General features: G+C 41.8%; 1 protein-coding gene across 1 annotated transcript in view; it reads right to left on the bottom strand.

Moving 5' to 3' along the window:
* SND1 (staphylococcal nuclease and tudor domain containing 1) overlaps positions 1-19698 on the bottom strand; it is a 423281-nt gene that overhangs the window by 217126 nt on the left and 186457 nt on the right. Inside the window, exon 12 of the mRNA XM_040259576.1 lies at positions 18756-18856. Within this exon, the coding sequence (XP_040115510.1) occupies positions 18756-18856 (101 nt within the window). The remainder of the gene's footprint in view (positions 1-18755; positions 18857-19698) is intronic.

Here is a 19698-nt window from a genome sequence, read left to right as displayed (position 1 = left end):
GAAAAGAACCTGGCATCTACTCGTGGTATTCAGTCTGCCCACAAGATTCCACCATAAACTAGCCCGTCTCTTCGAAAGAGCGTTCCCGACACTTCCATCAAGAGTGAGGAGAGCCACCACCAGGGGCACCTGTACTTTCAACAGCAGCAGGAGGTGGGGAGAGGCGCCGTGGAGACCTGGGCTTGCTCTGCAAGGTCACTTCACGGAGCTTTTGTGAGGAGTAAGTAGATGACAACACTGAGGCTCTGCCTGCACACGGCGAGCTCCGCACCTGCTGGGGATCACTCTGGTTGCTGTTACCTTCAACAGTGGCCTGGTTCTGCCACTCCTCCTGAACTCAGACATCTTGCTTATAAAACGAGAGAGGTGCACTAGATAGCCTTTTGTTTTTTTGGCTGTGGCATACGGGATCCTAGTTCCCTGACCAGGGATCGCACCTGTGACTCCTGCAGTGGAAGCACAGAGTCTTAACTACTGGACCATCAGGGAATTTCTGTACTGGACAGTCTTGAACTGCAAAATTCTGGGGCTTTACTAGAAGAAAAAAAAAGGGGGGGGGAAGGACCAATGTTAAGGTACATGATGCTTTCCTCAAAGAAATCCTGAAAAGGTGAGCCTTACTTCTCAAATCCAGAGGCCTGTCTAGCGGATGAAGCCACCAGTATAGGCTCCTGCTCCAAACCCGGCTGTCCTGAAAGGAGGTCACCCTGGGCTGATAGAGATGTTGTGCTCACCTCATGGGCAGCGGCGCGTGGCCTGGGAGAGCGCCCACCCAGCTGCAGCCTCTCCATCACACGCATCCGCTGCAGTGGCAAGATTCATGGCTCCCGCAACGGGCCAGTGTTATCCAATATGCATGAAATCTAAGTTTTCATCATCTCCACTGGTCAAAGGCCAGCGGGTGTTAAATCCCAGAATACCAGGATTAATGAAGGAGTCATTAAAAACTCAGCATTAAATCACTTCTGTAGCCAATGCTGAGAGTGATGTCTGTAATACATTACAAGGCTGATTAGAAAGAAACAAGTTCCAATTTAGAAATGAATTATCAGATTTTTTTAAAAAAACTGGTTGGAGAGCTATCCCAGCAATTTTGTTATCACAGGGGAGACAGAGGGGGTGACATATAAGTTATGTCATGAATGGGAAATCATCATCTCCTGAAATCACATGGAACAAAAATCAGGAGTGAATAAAATCCTCAAGACTTAAAACAAGAGGAAGAAGAGATTCCAGATACCCTGGGCAGATTTCACCTCTTTAATTATGTTAGTTTTTCTTGGGAGGCTGTGGGCTGCGAAGCTGCTATTGCTTTGTGCTCTGGAAACAAGTTTACTCTAGAGAAGTTTTAGGAAAATCCCAGTCTGCTGAGGGCTTCCCAGGTGGCTTAGTGGTTAAGAATCCACCTGCCAATACAGGAGACTTAGGTCCAATCCCGGGGTCGGGAAGATTCCCTGGAGGAGGAAATGGCGACCTGTATTCTTGCCTGGAAAATCCTGTGGACAGAGGAGTTCGGTGGGCTGCAATCCATGGGGCTGCAAAGAGTCACATGGGACTGAAGCGACTTAGTACACGTGATTTCATTTTCCAGTCTGCTTTCAGTCCCACTGTCCCGGACTCTAGGCAAAGTGAACTCATTCTTCAGCTCCTGCTTTTTGAAGCTGCCATAAAAAAAGTATACCTTCCAGAAAAAGATTACTCAGCTATGAAAATGGAAGGTAAACTGTGCAGAGGGCTGGCTAGGGAGAGGAAGGGAGATGAGCGCTGACCTTAATGAATGCTCTAATCCACAATGAACACTGTCTTACTGCTGAACATTATCAATGTCAAAAAGGAAGCCCTTAACCACTGCTGTAAGGATCTAAAGAGGAAAAACAGAATGGGCACAGTACAAACTATATACCCCAATTTTCCTGAGTTTCTGATGGGAAAAACACAGCCTCCAGGGACTTCTATTTACTTTTTATGGATCTGTCCTGGGATATTGCATTTATAAGAAAAACACACACCACCCAAGTTCTACTCAAGCTCAGGCTGAGATTCTCAGCCACACCCTCTCAAACACAATGCAGAACAAGGTATGGAAAACAGTGCCAATTCAAACTATCCAACCCCTCAAAAACAAAGACATTGACTCTTTCCTCTCTGCCAACCAAACCAAATTTGGAAAACAAGTCTTCCAAGGTTAAGAACAGACTCAAGCGTTTGTATGTTATAAGCAGGGGGCAATATTCAAAATATTTAACATTACAGTACAGGCTAGTTTGTTATACAAGTGAATACTAGCTGAGTACAAGCCCTGTTTATAAATAGTAAGGCGTGAAGGAAAACAGTCAGGGTCATAAGTGGGGTTACATCTAGAAGGGCAACAAGAGAAACAGCAAATCACTTGAGGGTATTAGTCTGGATTAAACACAGCCAAATAATTATGCCTCAGTCATCTAAATACACATTATTAATTTCAGATATGTCAGTCTACCGCCCAAAATAGAACACAGTCAACTCTACTTTCTTTTGTTCCCCAAAGTATTTAAAAGACACAGTTTTGGTTAGGTATCAACAATATCACCACCAACAAAAGACACTAACACCTTTTCCTGCTTAAGAATTCCTGTTAAGAAGAAAATTTTAAAACAATACAACAGCCACCAAGCAGACAAAAATCTCTGAATTGGATAATTAGAGATAGATGTAAAAGGAGTATTAGAAGTCTAATCACCTCACAATATTGTATATTGTTCCCACGGTAAACAATTTAAGGTCATGTCAGCTGCGGTCAAGAATCTGCCTGCAATGCAGAAGCCGTAGGAGACCCAGGTTTGATCCCTGGGTAGGGAAGATTCCCTGGAGAAGGAAACAGCAACCCACTCTAGTATTCTTGCCTGGAAAATTCCAAGGACAGAGGAGCCTAGAGGGCTAGTCCGTAAGTAAGAGACAAACACAACTGAGTGACTGAACACCACAGCAGCCAGTAGCAATGAAAGCACTCAGTCAGTTAGTAGTAATCACTAGGAGTTAGCTGTCTGAGTTCGCAAATCCACAGACTTCCAAGTAAACCCAGCGTTTATGATCCAGAGGCTGAGCAGGGAGGGCTACACAAGAAGACAAATTTACACCAAGACTTAAAGCCAAGACTTTAACACTGCCTGTTAAACTTCTGTGAGGAACCTGAGGACAAGTTTAAAGGAATTTTGCATTACTAAGAAGAGGTACGAGAAGGAGGCATAATATTCGCAATATTGCTTATACCACTTTCTCCTTCAGAAAAGGCAAGATTAGGGCCTTAGGAAAAGAGAGTGAATGACTTGCCAAGGTCACTCAATAAGCTGGAGGCAGAGCTAGAAATAACCATCATCCCCTTCGACCCAGCGTTACTCTGCCATTCTGTACTTTTTTGAAGCAGAGCTGGTATAAGAGAAATTAATGGAGGGAAAAGGCTGAGCTTAGGGAGTGAAAATGAACTGAGAAAACACACACTTGTGATGTCATTTTTATTCTTCCTATTACCTGTATCTACAACTTAGCTGACAGTAGAGGAGAATGCTGGTTTTGGAAACTTCTATTTCCTCTGGTCTTCCTTTCCTAGAGCTTATTAACACTGGTGGCACATTTGAATCACCATTCAGGATACCCATTCCAGGCCAAGAAAACCAGCATCTCTAGGGGTAAAAATCATATTTTTAAGACAATAAATATTAGGACCTGGTTTTTAAAATATAGGATACCATCATTTTTTAAGAGTCCCAAGTGGTTCAATCATGCAGTTTTGTGAAAACACAGCCCAGACAACTAATAGAGTCTTCTCTTCAAGAATTCAAGACGCCAAGGATGATGGAATTCAGCTTAAGGCCCCCAGATTCATAAAGCGTCATGTGTCAAAGGTCCTGGCATTTCGCAAAGATACAGAATCTAAGAACTGTAGGTAGAGAGCAGACCAAACTCTGGAACTGGTTCAGGAACAGCAAAGGCACTCCTATTGGCTCTATTTAGGTCGCAGGAAGACAAGGAATTGGCTGTGGGGGCACCCCGGGAGAAGATCCCTCGCGTCTGTCCCTTTAGGGCAGAGCTGCCAGTCGCTGTGCTGCATTTTCTAGGCAGCTGTGATGACAAGAGCCCCCTCTCCAACATGTAGGCACCACTTGAGGAGGGGGAGTTCTCTGCTTCTCAGGGGAATAAGGGACAAATAAGCAAACGCGCGGCCATTATGACAAAACCAGGCCTACGTATCCAGTTTATTATTAGCCTGACATTAAACACCACTTAAAAACAAAACAAAACCACCCGCCCACACAAACATGCACCCAAGACAGAAAATTACATAACGGCATGGGAATGATCAGCTCCGACAGTGTGAGGAGAACCAGCCAAATCGCAAGGTCCAGTAAAGACCAAAATGGCAATGGGGAAAGCCTTTTTCAAATCCTCTGTAGTTTTTGCCTTTTTTTTTTTTTTTTTGCATTTGCTGATATATATTGAAAATGCTTTGTTTAGAGGAAGGTGTTCAAAATAATAACCTAGATTCTGGAGGACTGTGGGTCTGCTACAAGAAAAACCTAGCCACTGGTAACTGGAAGAATAACTATCTTCTTCTAGATAATTTAGAAGAAAAACTGTTCTGGCACAGGTGGCTTCTCAGGGTGGAAGCTCAAGGGAAGTTCTTTCATATGGGTCAGGAAGGAAAAATGGGCCGAGTAAGAATTTTACTAACGGCTCCGTTATGGTTTATGGCCCATAACCCAGCCAGCTGGCACCACACGAACAGGCAAGTCCTGTTTTGTTCCCCGGAATCCATTAGCAACTGGACCAAGCCCAACGTCAGTGTAGACAAGGTCTAGAATGTGGGAGAAGCTTTCGACTTTCACTGCATAAACAAAGTATACAACTGCAGTGGGTAACGGTTCTAGAAATGAGTTTCTATCTCTGCAACCAAGTCTAATCAAAAATGTTTTCAGGTGGTCAATGTTTTCCTAAGGATTAGAAGACAAACTTTTTTAACTTAAGGATTCTACATTTTAATAGAAGCAACAAATGAACCCAGCAACACAATCAGGGTTTAAAGGTTTCCTTTTCTTCTCTCCCCTTGGGGGGAATATGGGCTTATTTTGGTTCCCAACTCTGAAATACAGTAAACCACTCCGGAGCGCCTGTGATCAAGCCTCACTTAAATGGTCTGATTGCTCTGCAGCCACAGGCCATGCTAAGTGACACACAATAGAACACAATTTCAAAGACAGGTTTCTGAGAAAGTGGTGACAAACGTTTGAGTGATTTACATAGGTGCTTCCTACTTTAAAGAAAAAGAAAGGCGATTTTGTAGTCAGTGTCAAGGTCGTTTTGTTTTGGGAGGAGGTGAGATGGTGTAAGAACAGTAATGTAATTAATTCCCCTTGTTAATGACCTGATACATGATGGTTTATAAATCACGATTTTAACACAATAGAAGCTCACATTAAGGCAATAGTTAGCTGAATCACAGCTGTTATGTAAATAGATATATCAGAAAGCCAAAAGGCTCGATGGAAAACCGAGGAAACTTGATGAAAGGCGTCTCAAATTTCCTTTGGCCCTTATGAAGCTCATGCCATTAAATGTCTCCAAATTCTACCACGCGTGCTGACCTCCAAGGTCCAGGTATTTGTTAAATCTCTCCATGTTCGACTTGTTGTGAACACAATGATGGCACAAAACTTACAAAAGGCATCACAGCAGAGATGTGGATCCCTAAAAGATCTACAAAGGGAACTTCCCTGGAGATCCAGAGGTTAGGACTCCCCACGTTCTCTGCTCAGGACCCAGGTTCAATCCCTGGTAGGGAACTAAGATTCTGCAGCTCTCCCCCAACCCCCCTGCAATACACAGAATCTTACTTTCAGTACGATTTTCAATGTAGGGATACAGAATAGCAGGATCTCCTAAAACACTTAGTCAATAGCCCTCTGCCTTTAAAACAACTCATATAGACAGATAGGAAGTAAACAGGTAACTAAATAAGTATATGAAGCAAGTAAACCCAGGGAGTCCACTTGTTAGCAACACCTCTTGGTTTGAAAGATTATTCAATAAATTGCTTTTATAAGGAATGTATACTGTTCTTACTCAATGGTAAGTGCATGTTAAACTCCCTGAAGCATTAAAAATTACTCATGAATATATTCTACTTTTACAGTAGTACTTAGGTGAACATATTTACATTCACTGCTTAGAGGAAAAATGATATGATTTAGTGGCAATCGAGAAAATGAAAAAAACAGAAGTCTAAAACCAAAGCATCTGCCACAGAACAATAAAAACAAACTAGTACAGGGGACATCCCTGGTGGTTCAGTGGTTAAGACTCCTCACTCTCAGCACAGGGGGGGCAAGGGTTCAATCCCTGGTCGGGGAGCTAGGGTCCTGCGTGCAGAGCGACATAGCCAAAACAACAAACAGACTAGGATAACAACATCTAATCATAATCCCATGGGTGATTTGTTGTTAAGCCTCTGAGCATGTAGCACATACTAGGCATTCTCTCTTATTCAAGTACATCTGTGAGGTAGCAACATTATCAAGTGGGTGGGCTTGGCCAGGGGCAGGAGGAGGAACTGTGAAGAGGATGGAACATAAAAGCAGTCAATAAAAATCCTTTAAAAAGGGAAAAAGTTGAGTCAAACAGATGGCCAGAGACGTAGGAGAGGAGACAGAGGGGACAGAAGAGACCACTAGGTCTGAAATTAGGCCAATGACCAGTTCGGAGTCCAGAGTCAGGACTCATGGATGTATTCGATTGTTCTGGCTTAGTCACTGTGCTAAATGTATTAAATGCATTGATACATTTAATGTCACAACAGCCCTAGGAGTGTAGTATTATTGTATAGAACTCACACAGGAAAAAACTATGGCCCATGACTGCACAGCTATCGAGGCATAGAGCTGAGTTTTTTTTTTAATTAATTTATTTTAATTGGAGGCTAATTACTTTACAATATTGTAGTGGGTTCTGCCATACATTGACATGAATCAGCCATGCATAGAACTGAGTTTTAATCTCAATTGTGTTTACCTCCAAAGCCCACTTTAAAAAAATAGCTACAGAATCTTCAGATCCAGCAACAACTAGCCTTCATCCAACAAAATGCCAAATGGTCAAAGTTTTCCTGTTCGAAATTACATCCTTAAAAAATAACCAGCACTCAAAAGGCACACCCTTCAAACAAGGCTTATGTGAGCACAATTACATAATGAGTGATTCTTTCATATTTTTTAAACTTTTGAAAATGCTACTACAATTTTTTATTACTTTAAAAAAGTCATTCAGTATGAACTGAAGCAAATCCCTGTTAAGCGGCATCACCAAGGAAGATAAAAATCCATGCCTATTTCCGTTACCACTGTGTACTGTGCTGGCCACAAGAAGTGTATAGAGAAAGGGGCTGAGAAATGGCATTAAAAGACACAATTTGTACTTATTGGTAACCATGTCGAATGTCCCTTCTCCTCATCACATCAATTTCATTCTCCAAAGGAAGAAAGAAAGAATGCTTGAGGGGGGCTGAGAATGGCAGACTGAGAACTTAAGTCCACATGACATTCTTTACAAGGTCCTGCTGAAATGGCGCAAAAGACATACGCACAAGAATAAAGCCCTAATGGTGTCGGAGAATAAGAACGTGAGTTAGCGGCATGTCAGAAAATCTGCACAAATCCTGAAAGACAGAACACAGATAGGATCAGATGGGTGACAAACTGGGGGCGCCTCAAGGGCTTCCCTGGTGGCCCAGACAATATAGAATATGCCTGCCATGTGTGGGAGACCTGGGTTAACCCCTGGGCTGGGAGGTGAGGCAACCCACTCCAGGATTCCTGCCTGCAGAAGCCCCGTGGACAGAGGAGCCTGGCAGACTACAGTTCATGGGTCTCAGAGTCGGACGCGACTGAGTAATTGAGCACAGCATATCAAGGGCTTTTACTGACACAAACGAAGTACACAGTGAGTAGGTTCTAGGCACATCATCCGAGCAATGGATCAAGAACAGCGTTCCGGAGAGCAGGGCCGGCCAGGCCGCCTCTTCCTCACCCATCTCTACGATGCCCATGGAGGTGCTAGGACTAAGGTCCGTCTAGTCAAGGCTATGGTTTGTCCAGTGGTCAAGTATGGATGTGAGAGCTGGACTGTGAAGAAGGCTGAGCGCTGAAGAATTGATGCTTTTGAACTGTGGTGTTGGAGAAGACTCTTGAGAGTCCCTTGGACTGCAAGGAGATCCAACCAGTCCATTCTGAAGGAGATCAGTCCTGGCTGTTCTTTGGAAGGAATGATGCTAAAGCTGAAACTCCAGTACTTTGGCCACCTCATACGAAGAGTTGACTCATTGGAAAAGACTGTGATGCTGGGAGGGATTGGGGGCAGGAGGAGAAAGGGATGACCGAGGATAAGATGGCTGGATGGCATCACTGACTTGATGGACGCGAGTCTGAGTGAATTCCGGGAGTTGGTGATGGACAGGGAGGCCTGGCGTGCTGCGATTCATGGGGTTGCAAAGAGTCGGACACGACTGAGCGACTGAACTAACTAACTAAGAGAGAAATACCCTAATCAGCAAGCACTTGGCATTTTTTCCAGCATATACTTGTTTGTGTGATCCCGATCAATTCATATACCACAAAAGCACCAAAACTCCTAAACAAACAGGGTTATAGGTGGTCCCCTTAAATGCTATGGAACTTTACAGCCTAAGCACCAGAAAAAAAAAAAAAAAAAAACTAATAAAAATGGCACACAATGGAAATCTCTACAGGCTGAGTAGTCTTGAACTCTGGGACTCTGATGCTACCTCTAGAGGAGGGACTATCGGGCTTTGTTTTCAACAGAGACCATTTTAAAAGTATAGTTGGTTTACAATGTTGTGCCATCAATAGAGACCACTTTAATCAAAACAAAGTCTGAGGCAGAGTGTAGCCTTCTTCAATGTGCTTGTGCTTAGTCCTGTCTGACTCTTTGCAACTCTGTGGACTGGAGTCTGCCAGGCTCCTCTATTCACGAGGTTTCCTAGGCAAGAATACGGGGATGGGTTGCCACTTCCTCCCCCAGGGGATCTTCCTGACCTAGGGATCGAACCCATGTCTCCGGCATTGGCAGGTGTATTCTCATGCACTGAGCCACCTGGGAAGCCCAGTTTTCTTCATTAATCCACTGTTTGAATACTGGCAAAAGTGTCTTCACAGCTTTTCCGACCTCACTGACAGGGTGCTACTGAGCTAAACACAGTGAACAGAATAAAGGTTCTTGAAGCCACTAAAGCGCTCATGACTTAAATTAAAGGAAGTTCCTACTGTAAACATCTCAACTTCACACTGAGATTTTTCTTAAGTCTTTATACCTTCTAAAGCTCTCCCTTTACATGTAAGAGTTTATCCCTTACCCTTTCAATATTTCAATGTATTTGGGAATGTCACTTACAAACCAACATGACTTCTGCTTTATATCCAATGTGTTTCCCCAAATTGTCAATGTCATACAAGATAATTCACTTCAAAGAAACAAGTGTTCTAGTAGAACAGAGGGCAGGTGATTTAGATGGTTCGTGTGGCCTGAAAGTAAAGCCGAGGCACAATATTTAGAGAGAGGTGGCTGAACACAGCATAGACCTACCCTATCCCTGCTCCCCACCCCTCAACCTTATAGGCCAGGAAAATACACTAAGGCTTCCTAACAGGTGACGAAAGCCCCCAAGCTTTGGCAGTTTTGGTGGGGTCTGCAATCTGCCTGCTTCCTCTGTGTTCCAGCTCCTCTTTCAGGCACCATATAAGGAAGTCTCCCTTTGATACTTTCTGCTCTCCTATGACTTCTTTATGACAGAGATGTCTGCGAGACACACTACTGCAGAGGAACAGCTGTGCCAACTCCAACTTGGTCCTTCGTAAATATAGGTCAAGGTTCACACAATGCTTGAGGACTTATGAAAGAAAAAGAACAAAGTAAAGAACATTTAGTCATGGGGGAAAGCTGGAAGAGGTGTTTAATTTTTAAATAAGATTCTCAAAGATAGAGAAAATATTATATTCATAGACTAAGAAGTGAAGTCGCTTAGTCGTTTCCAACTCTTTGTGACTCCGAGGACTGTAGCCCACCAGGCTCCTCTGTCCATGGGATTCTCCAGGCAAGAATACTGGAGTGGATTGCCATTTCCTTCTCCAGGGGATCTTCCCCACCCAGGGATCAAACCCGGGTCTCCTGCATTGTAGGCAAATGCTTTATCCTCTGAGCTGCCAGGGAAGGATGCTATTAAAATAGCGTACTTAAAGAACAGAAAATTTAAATGTGAGTGCTGCAATTAAAAAGTAAAATGGGTGTGATTAAGAGACTAGTATGTAAATTTCATGGGATACAAATCATTTCCATTTTAGAACAATGATATATTCCAGGTGCTTGGTACACACCAGGCACTCTCGAAATAGAGTCTATGAACTAACAAGTAAGTATATGAATGAGAGAGATGAATGAACAAGAAATGGTTACGAATGTAAATCAATCAATATACATGGCTGGCTGACTAAGCAAGAGGCAAAAATGAAGACATCTTGAACATAGAACAAAAATGCAAAGGAGGTTTTAAACCTTTGGAAGAAAAGTTAGATATATGAAGCATAAGATACAATGTAGCAAAAGAGAGAAAGAAAATAATTCAAGAAGTAACAACAACAAAAAAATTGTTTTGGTGTTCAGAGTGGAAAAGACAATTGAGTTCGAAGCAAAAAAAGACAGACATAGAAATATGTTGATAAAATTTCAGAAAACCAATTAATGGGAAACGGTAAGAACAATTCCAAAGCCAGGACGAAAAAAAGTTACATTTAAAGAAAGAGTAATTGGATTTCTTAAAAACACTGTTGAAGCAACAGAGCACAATGCCTTCAAAGGTTTTAGGAAAACAATTTTCAAGCTACAATTTGATAATAATACTAACAAATAAGAATGTATGCAAAAATATTTAGACATTTCATTCAGAAATTTGACCACCCAACACATGAGAAAAATCAAGTTTCTTCAACAAATGAAAGGAAAAAAACACAAGAATGACTTGACATACAGTGGCAACTGCATATAAAGAAATGTATATGAAGAAGGAAATACAGACACAGAATTAATGTATTGGGTGACAGTGTTACTGAGCAGATCTTTAATTAATTCAGCATTTCTCTTTGCATTTAAAGGCAGAGTTCCTTTTCTACAGGACTAATCACTCTGCGTCTTTTGTTCCAACAGTAACACTTACACAATTCTAACAGCTATGGAGATGGGAGACAGGTTTTAAATATTTATGATCAACTTACAAGTAAAGGTTAGAAGACAATCACACTGAAAGAGGAGAGACTGGGCAAGTGCTATGCTGTGTGCTTTGCTGCTCAGTCACGTCCGCCTCTTTGTGACCCTTTGTACTGTAGCCCACCAGGCTCCTCTGCCCATGGGACTTTTCAGGCAAGAATACTGGAGTAGGTTGCCCTTTCCTCCTCCAGGAGATCTCCCAACCCAGGCGTTGAACCCGTGTCTCCTGTATCTCCTGCACAGCATGTGGATTTTTTATCCACTGAGCCATCGGGGAAGCCCATCTTAATAAAACCAAAAAATCAAACCTCTTTAAAGAAGTGTAACCATTATGATTTCCTAACCTTTCAGAGTGAGCAGTACAGAGATACTATGTAAAGTTACTCAGAAACAGCAACTGAACGTTATAAAGTTTACCACTGGTAAAACCCAGGTGGCGCAGTGTTAAAGAATCTGCCTGCCAATGTAGGAGATGCGAGAGATGTGGTTTCAATTCCTGTGTTGCGAAGATCCCCTGGAGTAGGAAATGGCACCGTCCTCCAGTTCTCTTGCCTGGGAAACCCCATGGACAGAAGAGTCTGGCAGGCTACAGTCCACAGGGTTGCAGAGACACACACCACTAAGCACTCCCACACAAAACAAATATAAGATAACTAGGGGTTAAAGAAATTATAGTGCAAATACTAAACCAAAGTAAGAATAGCTTAAAACTGAAAATTTCAAAATCTAGTAGTGTTAATTTATAGAGGTATAAGGATTTATAGGTTATAAGGATAACCATCCACAAAAGTGAGAAGCAGACTCTGTTAGGAAGTTAGCATTGGGTCCTTCCTCTGCCAGGTGAGGCAGGATAAGCAGGTCTTTAGGAGCATGGAGAGAGGGGAGTCCTAACGAACTGTCAGACTCGCAGAGGTCCATCAGCGCCGAATGGGTCAGGGACGGCGATGTGACGGGGAAAGGGCAAAGCCTCCAACGGGGCCTTGCCTGAGCATTTCATTCTGTCTACTGACAGGTTCAGTTATCGACTCAACTAAAAATAAAGATATAAGAGGGATTATCTTTCATTTTAACCTGTTTCTGAGTGGTAAATTCACTAAAAGTCCCAGGCAAGACCTGAATAGAGAAGAGCCCTTTCAGGTATTGTTTATATAAAGTCACTTGTGTTTCTTAAACTCAAAATCCAGCCAAGCAAGATTCTAGGGGGCAGCAAAGTCAGTGAATATCCTTAAGGACTCTTGCTGTCTCACCCACCAGAGGCAAGAAGGTTCCCAAGAATGAAGTGTAGCCAGGAAGACTTAGCAGAGGGAAATACTCACGGCTATATTCCCAGTGCCTGACACACAGTAGGTGCTCAGCAAATATTTGATGAATAACTGATACATTTACTGTTCACAGCAGACAGGAGCAGCAACTCCTCTCTTGCCTGGGACCAGACCATCGCTGAGCTATTTTTAGGGCTCACAGAAATGGACAGCATTCCTCCTTTTTCCAAACAGGGCCATTAACTCATGATTTTGACACCTTTATCCATCTCTCTAAGTACTCCAGAATGTTCCTCCCTGAGGATGAGCTCCTCTTATTTGGAGAAAAGCCTCATTTTCTCCCATGGTATACTTTGGAAACTCCACAGCATACTTTGTGAAACTGATGAGGGAGTTTCCTAAAGATCCACTCAGGAAACACTGTCACTCAGTACTTGATATTCTACAACTGATGTTGAGGGGGGAAAAAAGTGAAAGAACACACATTGCTCAGCAAAGGATTTGGCTGATTTATAAGAGCCAAGTGCTTCATTACGTAAAGCTTAATTGAACTTCCTTATAGTGATGAGGGTAATACAATAATCTGAAAGCATCAGGGCTTTAAAGCAAAAAAGAAAAAAGAAAGAAAAAAAGGCTCAGCAGCATGATAGTCCCACATATAGACGGCTACAAAATGTAAGATCCAACTAAACTTGCAGTGTTCTCCTGACTCCCACCTGAACCCTTTGCAAAAACCAAGTTCCTTCTTATGGTGCTTTATGGGGCCGTTCTCTTAAAATGATGCAGGAGACACGTGACATTATTTAACTATTCTTTCCAAAGTATTCTAAGCCAAATAACACAGATGCTTCCAGTGTCTTCAGGATGGTGAACAGGCGTAATCCCACTACTCCACATGGCAGAAGTAGCACAATTATATAAATCAAGCAGCCTGTGAGGTTGAGAAAACAATCTAAGGTGCTCTTTTGAGAAGTGAAGGTTGGTTAAGTGTTTATGATTTAGGTGTTCGGGGGTTCAGGGGGAGGGGAAGAGGAATGTTTCTTCTGATGTCTTCTTTCTCCTTCAAAGCAGGAAAAGGTTGGAGTAGGGGAATCCACTAAAGTAGATGAACTGTAAGCAATAAATCTGTGCAGAGAAGAGGTGGCTACAACCCAGATCCGATCTCCTGGCTGAGACACTGACGTTAACACTATGTCGGTTATTGAAAGAATACCTCTTTAGGATGCCGTGGGCCACCTGGTGAGGAAGAACACTAGGACAGAAATTGATTTCAGCTATGTTTAGCTAAGAAAACATTAGTATGTTTTAAGACACGCCAATATATTAAACTAGCTCAGACATTAGTATGTTTTAAGATTTGACTAGACAGTGAAAGCCTTACAGCTACAGAACTCAAGCCCGAAAAACTAAGGGTGGTATGACACTGCTTCCTACTATGGCTGAGAAAAACTGAACTAAGATTAGAAAAGAACTATTCTAGAAGGAGAAGATCTTAACCTCATGCTCAGTGACTAACAGAACAGCTGAGGAAGTATGCCTGCAAGCTGGAACCAAAATGGAAAAAAGGAAAAGAAGTTGGATTCCTTGTAAGTAACGGTCTGATTTAAATAAACATAATAAAGGCAAACTATCTATGAAGAAGTCAAAGAGCTACAAAGGAAGTTCATAAAGATGGCTTCACATCTGCTAGATGACAGTCATTACAAAAGAGGTAACTAAGATGTCCCACAGCATCTCTGGTTAGTAAGGACTCCCCACGGCATTAAGCTGGGCAGTAGTGCCTTTGCAGGCAGCAAAGCTCTGCAGTCAGGAGCAGAGGTTACAACAATGTTTTAAAAATCACTGTTATAAAACTCAAATCACCTCTCCAGAAACTGACCTGGTGCAGAAAATAGGCATTTTCCAACTGCTCTTATTCCACACTTCTATCTCTGCCATCTTTCACTTCTCCAAAATGGAAAAATGTTTACTGTCTATTATTGTGAAATATTTTAACATAATGAGAAGCAATGGGGCAATACCTCAGTGACACTGTACCTACTGGATACATGACAATTTTCCACAGATGGTGGATGGAGTGGTGGTAGTAATTATGAGTGTGTAGGTGTGAAGCTGGATCCCAAGTTAGTTTTTTAGGTGCCTCTTTATAAATGTGAACAAAAAAGTTTTTACTTTTTTTTTTTTTTTAAACGTGATGTGTAAGAAGACATGGGCAATCAGCTAATAGATACTATGAATTTGCCAAATTAGAGCTCAAAGTAATTGTGAAGTCCACACAAGTAAAGGTCACCCCACAAAACTTGCTCTTCATGAAGGCTCTGGCAAAAACGGAAGAATGAGATTTTAATCACTGAAGCTAATTACATAGAAGACTAAATCACAAGAAGAGTTATTTAAGTGTCTTAAATACAATAAAAAGTAATTAACAGGAAGCGCCATCTTGACAGCTTCCTGTCACAGTCCAGGCGTAAAAGGATCAGCTAATTCCCAACGTGGGAGCCAGAGAATGAGAAACAACTCAAAGTTTGATCTTTTAATTTTTTATTTAAACTGCTTTGATTAAAAGGTAACAACTCTCACCAACTTGAGTGAAGTTAATCAAGAAAAAAAAAGTAATCTATTAGAGGAATGATGAACCTCATTTTAATTCGTTCCCCAGACGGCAAGAGAGAGGGAGTTGAAGACTGTTTCACGAGAGGGGCCTCCCAAAGGCCATGCAACTCGACGCCGCCCCACACAGCAAAAGAAAGCATGGGAGGACTGACAGCACCCTACTGAGGACGACGGGGCCAGTTCACACACTTGGGCATGTAAAATCCACTGAAAAATATCTCCTCTGAAATAACCCTCAAAGAGGCCATCTCATCTGCCTCTTCTTTCTCCTTCCCTGGAATGAGCAGTTTGAGAAAAGCTCCTGGAGAATCAGAGATTCACAGCTGACCCCGTGACTTAAGGGAAAGCCTCTAGACACTACAAAGGCCAATATGAAGGGGTATGAGCCTACAGGTAATGACAGACATAGCGCTGATCTTTTCTTAATTCTACCGCATCTATAAACGTTGAACAAAGTCTAAAGCCTGTCACAAGAGACGTGGTACATTACTAGACAAGCTCTCCCAGCAACCTTTGCTTAACTGACCCGCACATTCTACGACCTCCTCACTGAATATTGAAATATGAGTACAAAAAGAACAAGCCTTTATAGAAACAAGTTGTTGCAAAAGGTTTAGTAAGAGGCATGGCTTTTAAATGGCAACAAAATGTGCAAAAATTAGAGCAGGAAAAGTATAACAGAAGAGGGAGATGTAAATCACAAAGATCTAGGGTTCCATAAGTAGTATTTTTAAGTCATCATTCCATAGAAGATGTTATTTAATCTACCAGGATATCATACATCAAAGATTTGGAGATGTAAGTACATTTTTATGTTAAAAATGGAATTAAAACATTTGGGATAAGAATAAATCCTCTGCTCTAGACCACGTTTTCAAATAACTATTAAAATCAGGAAGCATTTGATATAATTCTGAATCTAAGCTGAGTATTTGGATATTGGTATCATTAATATCTCAACTTTCCTACAGTAGTATTGGAATGATTTAAGCAGAGAAAATTGAGGGAAAAATGAAAACAGAATCAAGGCCACAGGAAAATAAAGAGAAGCCTTGAGGAAGACCCAAACATCAGAAGCATGCTATCAGATACATTTTCTAGAGGCACCCTATCTCTGGCATGGGCTTCCCTGGTAGCTCAGATGGTAATGAATCTGCCTGCAATGTGGGAGACCTGGGTTCGATCCCTGGGTTGGGCAGATCCCCTGGAGGAGCGCATGGCAACCCACTCCGGTATTCTTGCCTGGACAATCCCCATGGACAGAAGAGCCTGGTGGGCTACAGTCCACGGGTTCGCAAGAGTTGGAAACGACTGAGCGACTAAGCATAGCACATTTTTGGCACAGACTTTCCAATAACCAAATAAACAGGGAAAACTATTGGATCGGATACAAGTTTTTTAATGTATATATTTAGCAGATTAAAGCCAACTTGTAGCTCAGAAGAAACAGCTGTCCCAGGTTATGAGACATCTAAGCGCTCCCTATTTTATTTCATAAAGGACACTGCAATACAGTAAACAAATAACTCACAAATTTATTGAACTCCTATGAACTGCTGAACACTGAGACTACAGCAGGGAATAAAATAGACGATAATCTCTATCTTCAGGGAGCTCACTATCTAGTGAAGTTTGGTCTTAATGATATTAGGCTATCCTCACATTTCTCCCAATTACTGCCCAGGAATTTACTCAAGACAGTCTAGTTTAGTAGAAACAAATCCATGAGGAAACTCAGTGTATTTAACTCATTATGTTAAAAATGGAATTGAAACATTTGGGATAAAAACATAAATCCTCTGTTCTAGCCAATGTTATCAAAAAAACTATCAAAAAAACTATTAAAATCAGGAGACTTTCAATATAATTTTAAAATCTAAGTTGAGTATTTGGATATTGGTATTATTCATACCTCAACTTTCCTACAGTAGTATTTGGAATGCCCTGGATAGCAGGGCACCCCAGGTACCCTGCCAGGCTGGTCTAATTCAAGGTAAGGACTTTGGTAAATCAATACCATCTTATGACAACAGGGAGAGAGAAAGGTCAAGGTTAACTCCCTACAAGAACACTTTCAGAATATCTAATTTTAAGCAGCATAAATTTTGAAATATACCTCAGTGGTAACCAAAAAAAAAAATCTCTCCACTCTAATGGGCCATTAGATAAGCATGAATAGAAACCATCTGCCAGAAAGATGTGCATTTTGACAGTAGTGGTGTTGTCTTTACCATAGGTAGATAGAAGGAGCAATTATTGGAGAGGACTCCTTGTTTGTGGCAGCAAAAATCGTAAATTTGTCTAGGGGAACACTCACTTTCCGGCTCTCCACAGGAGGAAAGCATGTACTGAGCTCCTAAGAACTGGTGACAAATTGGTAATAATCATTACTGCAAATTAGACAGATAGAAGAATGAGCAAAATGTTTCCCAGTTTTCCCCATTCTGAAAACATTATCTAATTTCTCAAGAACCTGCTTCTAAAAATAACCCAATGCCTGTGAAGGTGTTAAGATAATGACATCAAAACCCTATATTCAGTTCCTCTTGGCAAAAGTGAAGCCCCTGATTGCTGTGCGAACATCAACAACACTGCTAGGTACAGGAGTGGTAACAGCACCTAAAAACACTTATTTCCAAAAGCGACAACAGGAAGCGGGGGGCGGGGCGGGCTGGCAGTGCGGTGTTTGGAACAAGGACGGGAGAAGCTCCTGTGTGGCAGGAGACCTTCTGGAAAGCACATTAGCTACCATATCCTTCCTGTCAGAGACAGGCTATAGCTTAGAGAAAGGTGTTTCTCCCAATGGGCTCCATTGTACTTGCAATAAGACAATCCCTGTTTTGATGAGAAACCTATTCTTTTCTTCCCTTCCACCATGCCCCCTTTTAAAACAAAAGCAAAATACCAGTTTGGTAACAAACACCATTTAAGACTGTTAAATAGAGAAGGAGACAATTAGCATGCGGGTGTATTTTACGCAGAGTAAGAATTGCTACTGGGGACTGACTGACTGTTTTAATATTTACTGTGGAAGCATGGCCCAGCGGGCTTCCTCCTGCCCCCATCAGATACCTCCTTGGAAGGCTGCTCGTCAACCAAGCTCCCAAGAGTCTCTGGAACATAACCAGGGTACAGCCGGTGGAACACAAGATGAAGACCCTGTCATCTACTGATTACATACATCTATTCAAAGAAAATGTCCAATTAACCTCTCTTCTTTTTCTGGACTACAATTAAACTTCCTAAACTAATACACAGAGAGTCTTTCTAATTTTGCATAGAACCTAAGGGCCTGATTGACACTCAATAAATGGCATTATTAACAGTAATAATGAATGCTACATAGTGCCAAGGACACAGAGCCCAATAAATCTTAAATAATGACAATAATGAAAATATATGATTAACTAATGAGCAATTATGAAGTACACTGCAAACAAAGTGCTACACAGGCACATAACAATCACAAGCCACTGTGTTAAGAGTGACACAAAGCAAATCGGGGTGAAAGGGAGGAGAGACATGAATGAGAAGAGAACTCCCAGCCACGGCCAAGTTGCTACCAGCCAGAACACTCACATTCCTCCAATGGTGACGGTGGCACAGGTACGCTCTGAAAAGGCGGGCACCGTATCTGTGGCTGGGCTGGCTGGTCTAATGTAGTCCACAGTCACATTGACCTGAAAATAAGAAATCAAGGTAATTAAGGTTGAGGATTTGCAACACAGCTCACTAGCAGCCCCGTGTGCTGGCTGTAAAAGTTCACTCATGGTATGACTTTGTGGGTCTAAGATTTTAAAAAAACAACTGAAAGCTGAACCACACACTGGGAGAAAACACCTCCAAAAGCCATCTTGGATAAAGGACTACAGTATCCAAAATATAGGAAGAACTCTTAAACCTCCACGGTAAGAAAGTCAAAATCCCAATGTTGTAATGGGTAAAAGACTTGGATATCTTATTAAAGAAGACATACAGATGACAAGCATATGAAAATATGTCCCAGATGTGTAATTGGGGAAATGCAAACTGAGACAACTATTAACACGTCGATTAGAATAGCCAAAATTCAAAACATTGACAACAAATGGAGGTGAAGGTATGGAACAAATGGAATTCTCGTTCACCATTACTGGGAATACAAAACAGTACAGCCACTCTGAGCAATGGTTTTGTATAGAACAAACTTTTACCATATGTTCTACCAGTTAAAAACTTAGGTCCACACAAAAACTTGCACTTGGATGTTTCTGGCAGCTTTATACAAAAATGCCCAAACTTGAAAGCAACCAGTATGTTCTTTAGTAAGTGAGTAAAGACACTGTGGTTCATGAACACAACTGAATACTATTCAGCACTTAAAAAGAATGAGCTGTCAAGCCATGAAGAGACATGGAGCAATCTGAAATACACACTGCTAAGAGAAAAATGCCCATCGAACAGCTATCTATTGTATGATTCCAACTTGACGTTCTGGAAAATGCAAAAATGTGGGAGACAGTAAAAAGACCAGTGATTGCCA

The sequence above is a fragment of the Oryx dammah genome, unplaced genomic scaffold (genome assembly GCF_014754425.2).
Source record: "Oryx dammah isolate SB20612 unplaced genomic scaffold, SCBI_Odam_1.1 HiC_scaffold_18, whole genome shotgun sequence".
NCBI classification, from domain to species: Eukaryota; Metazoa; Chordata; class Mammalia; order Artiodactyla; family Bovidae; genus Oryx; species Oryx dammah.
The sequence above is the reverse complement of the archived record's forward strand: the minus strand, read 5'-3'. Positions and strand labels throughout refer to the sequence as shown.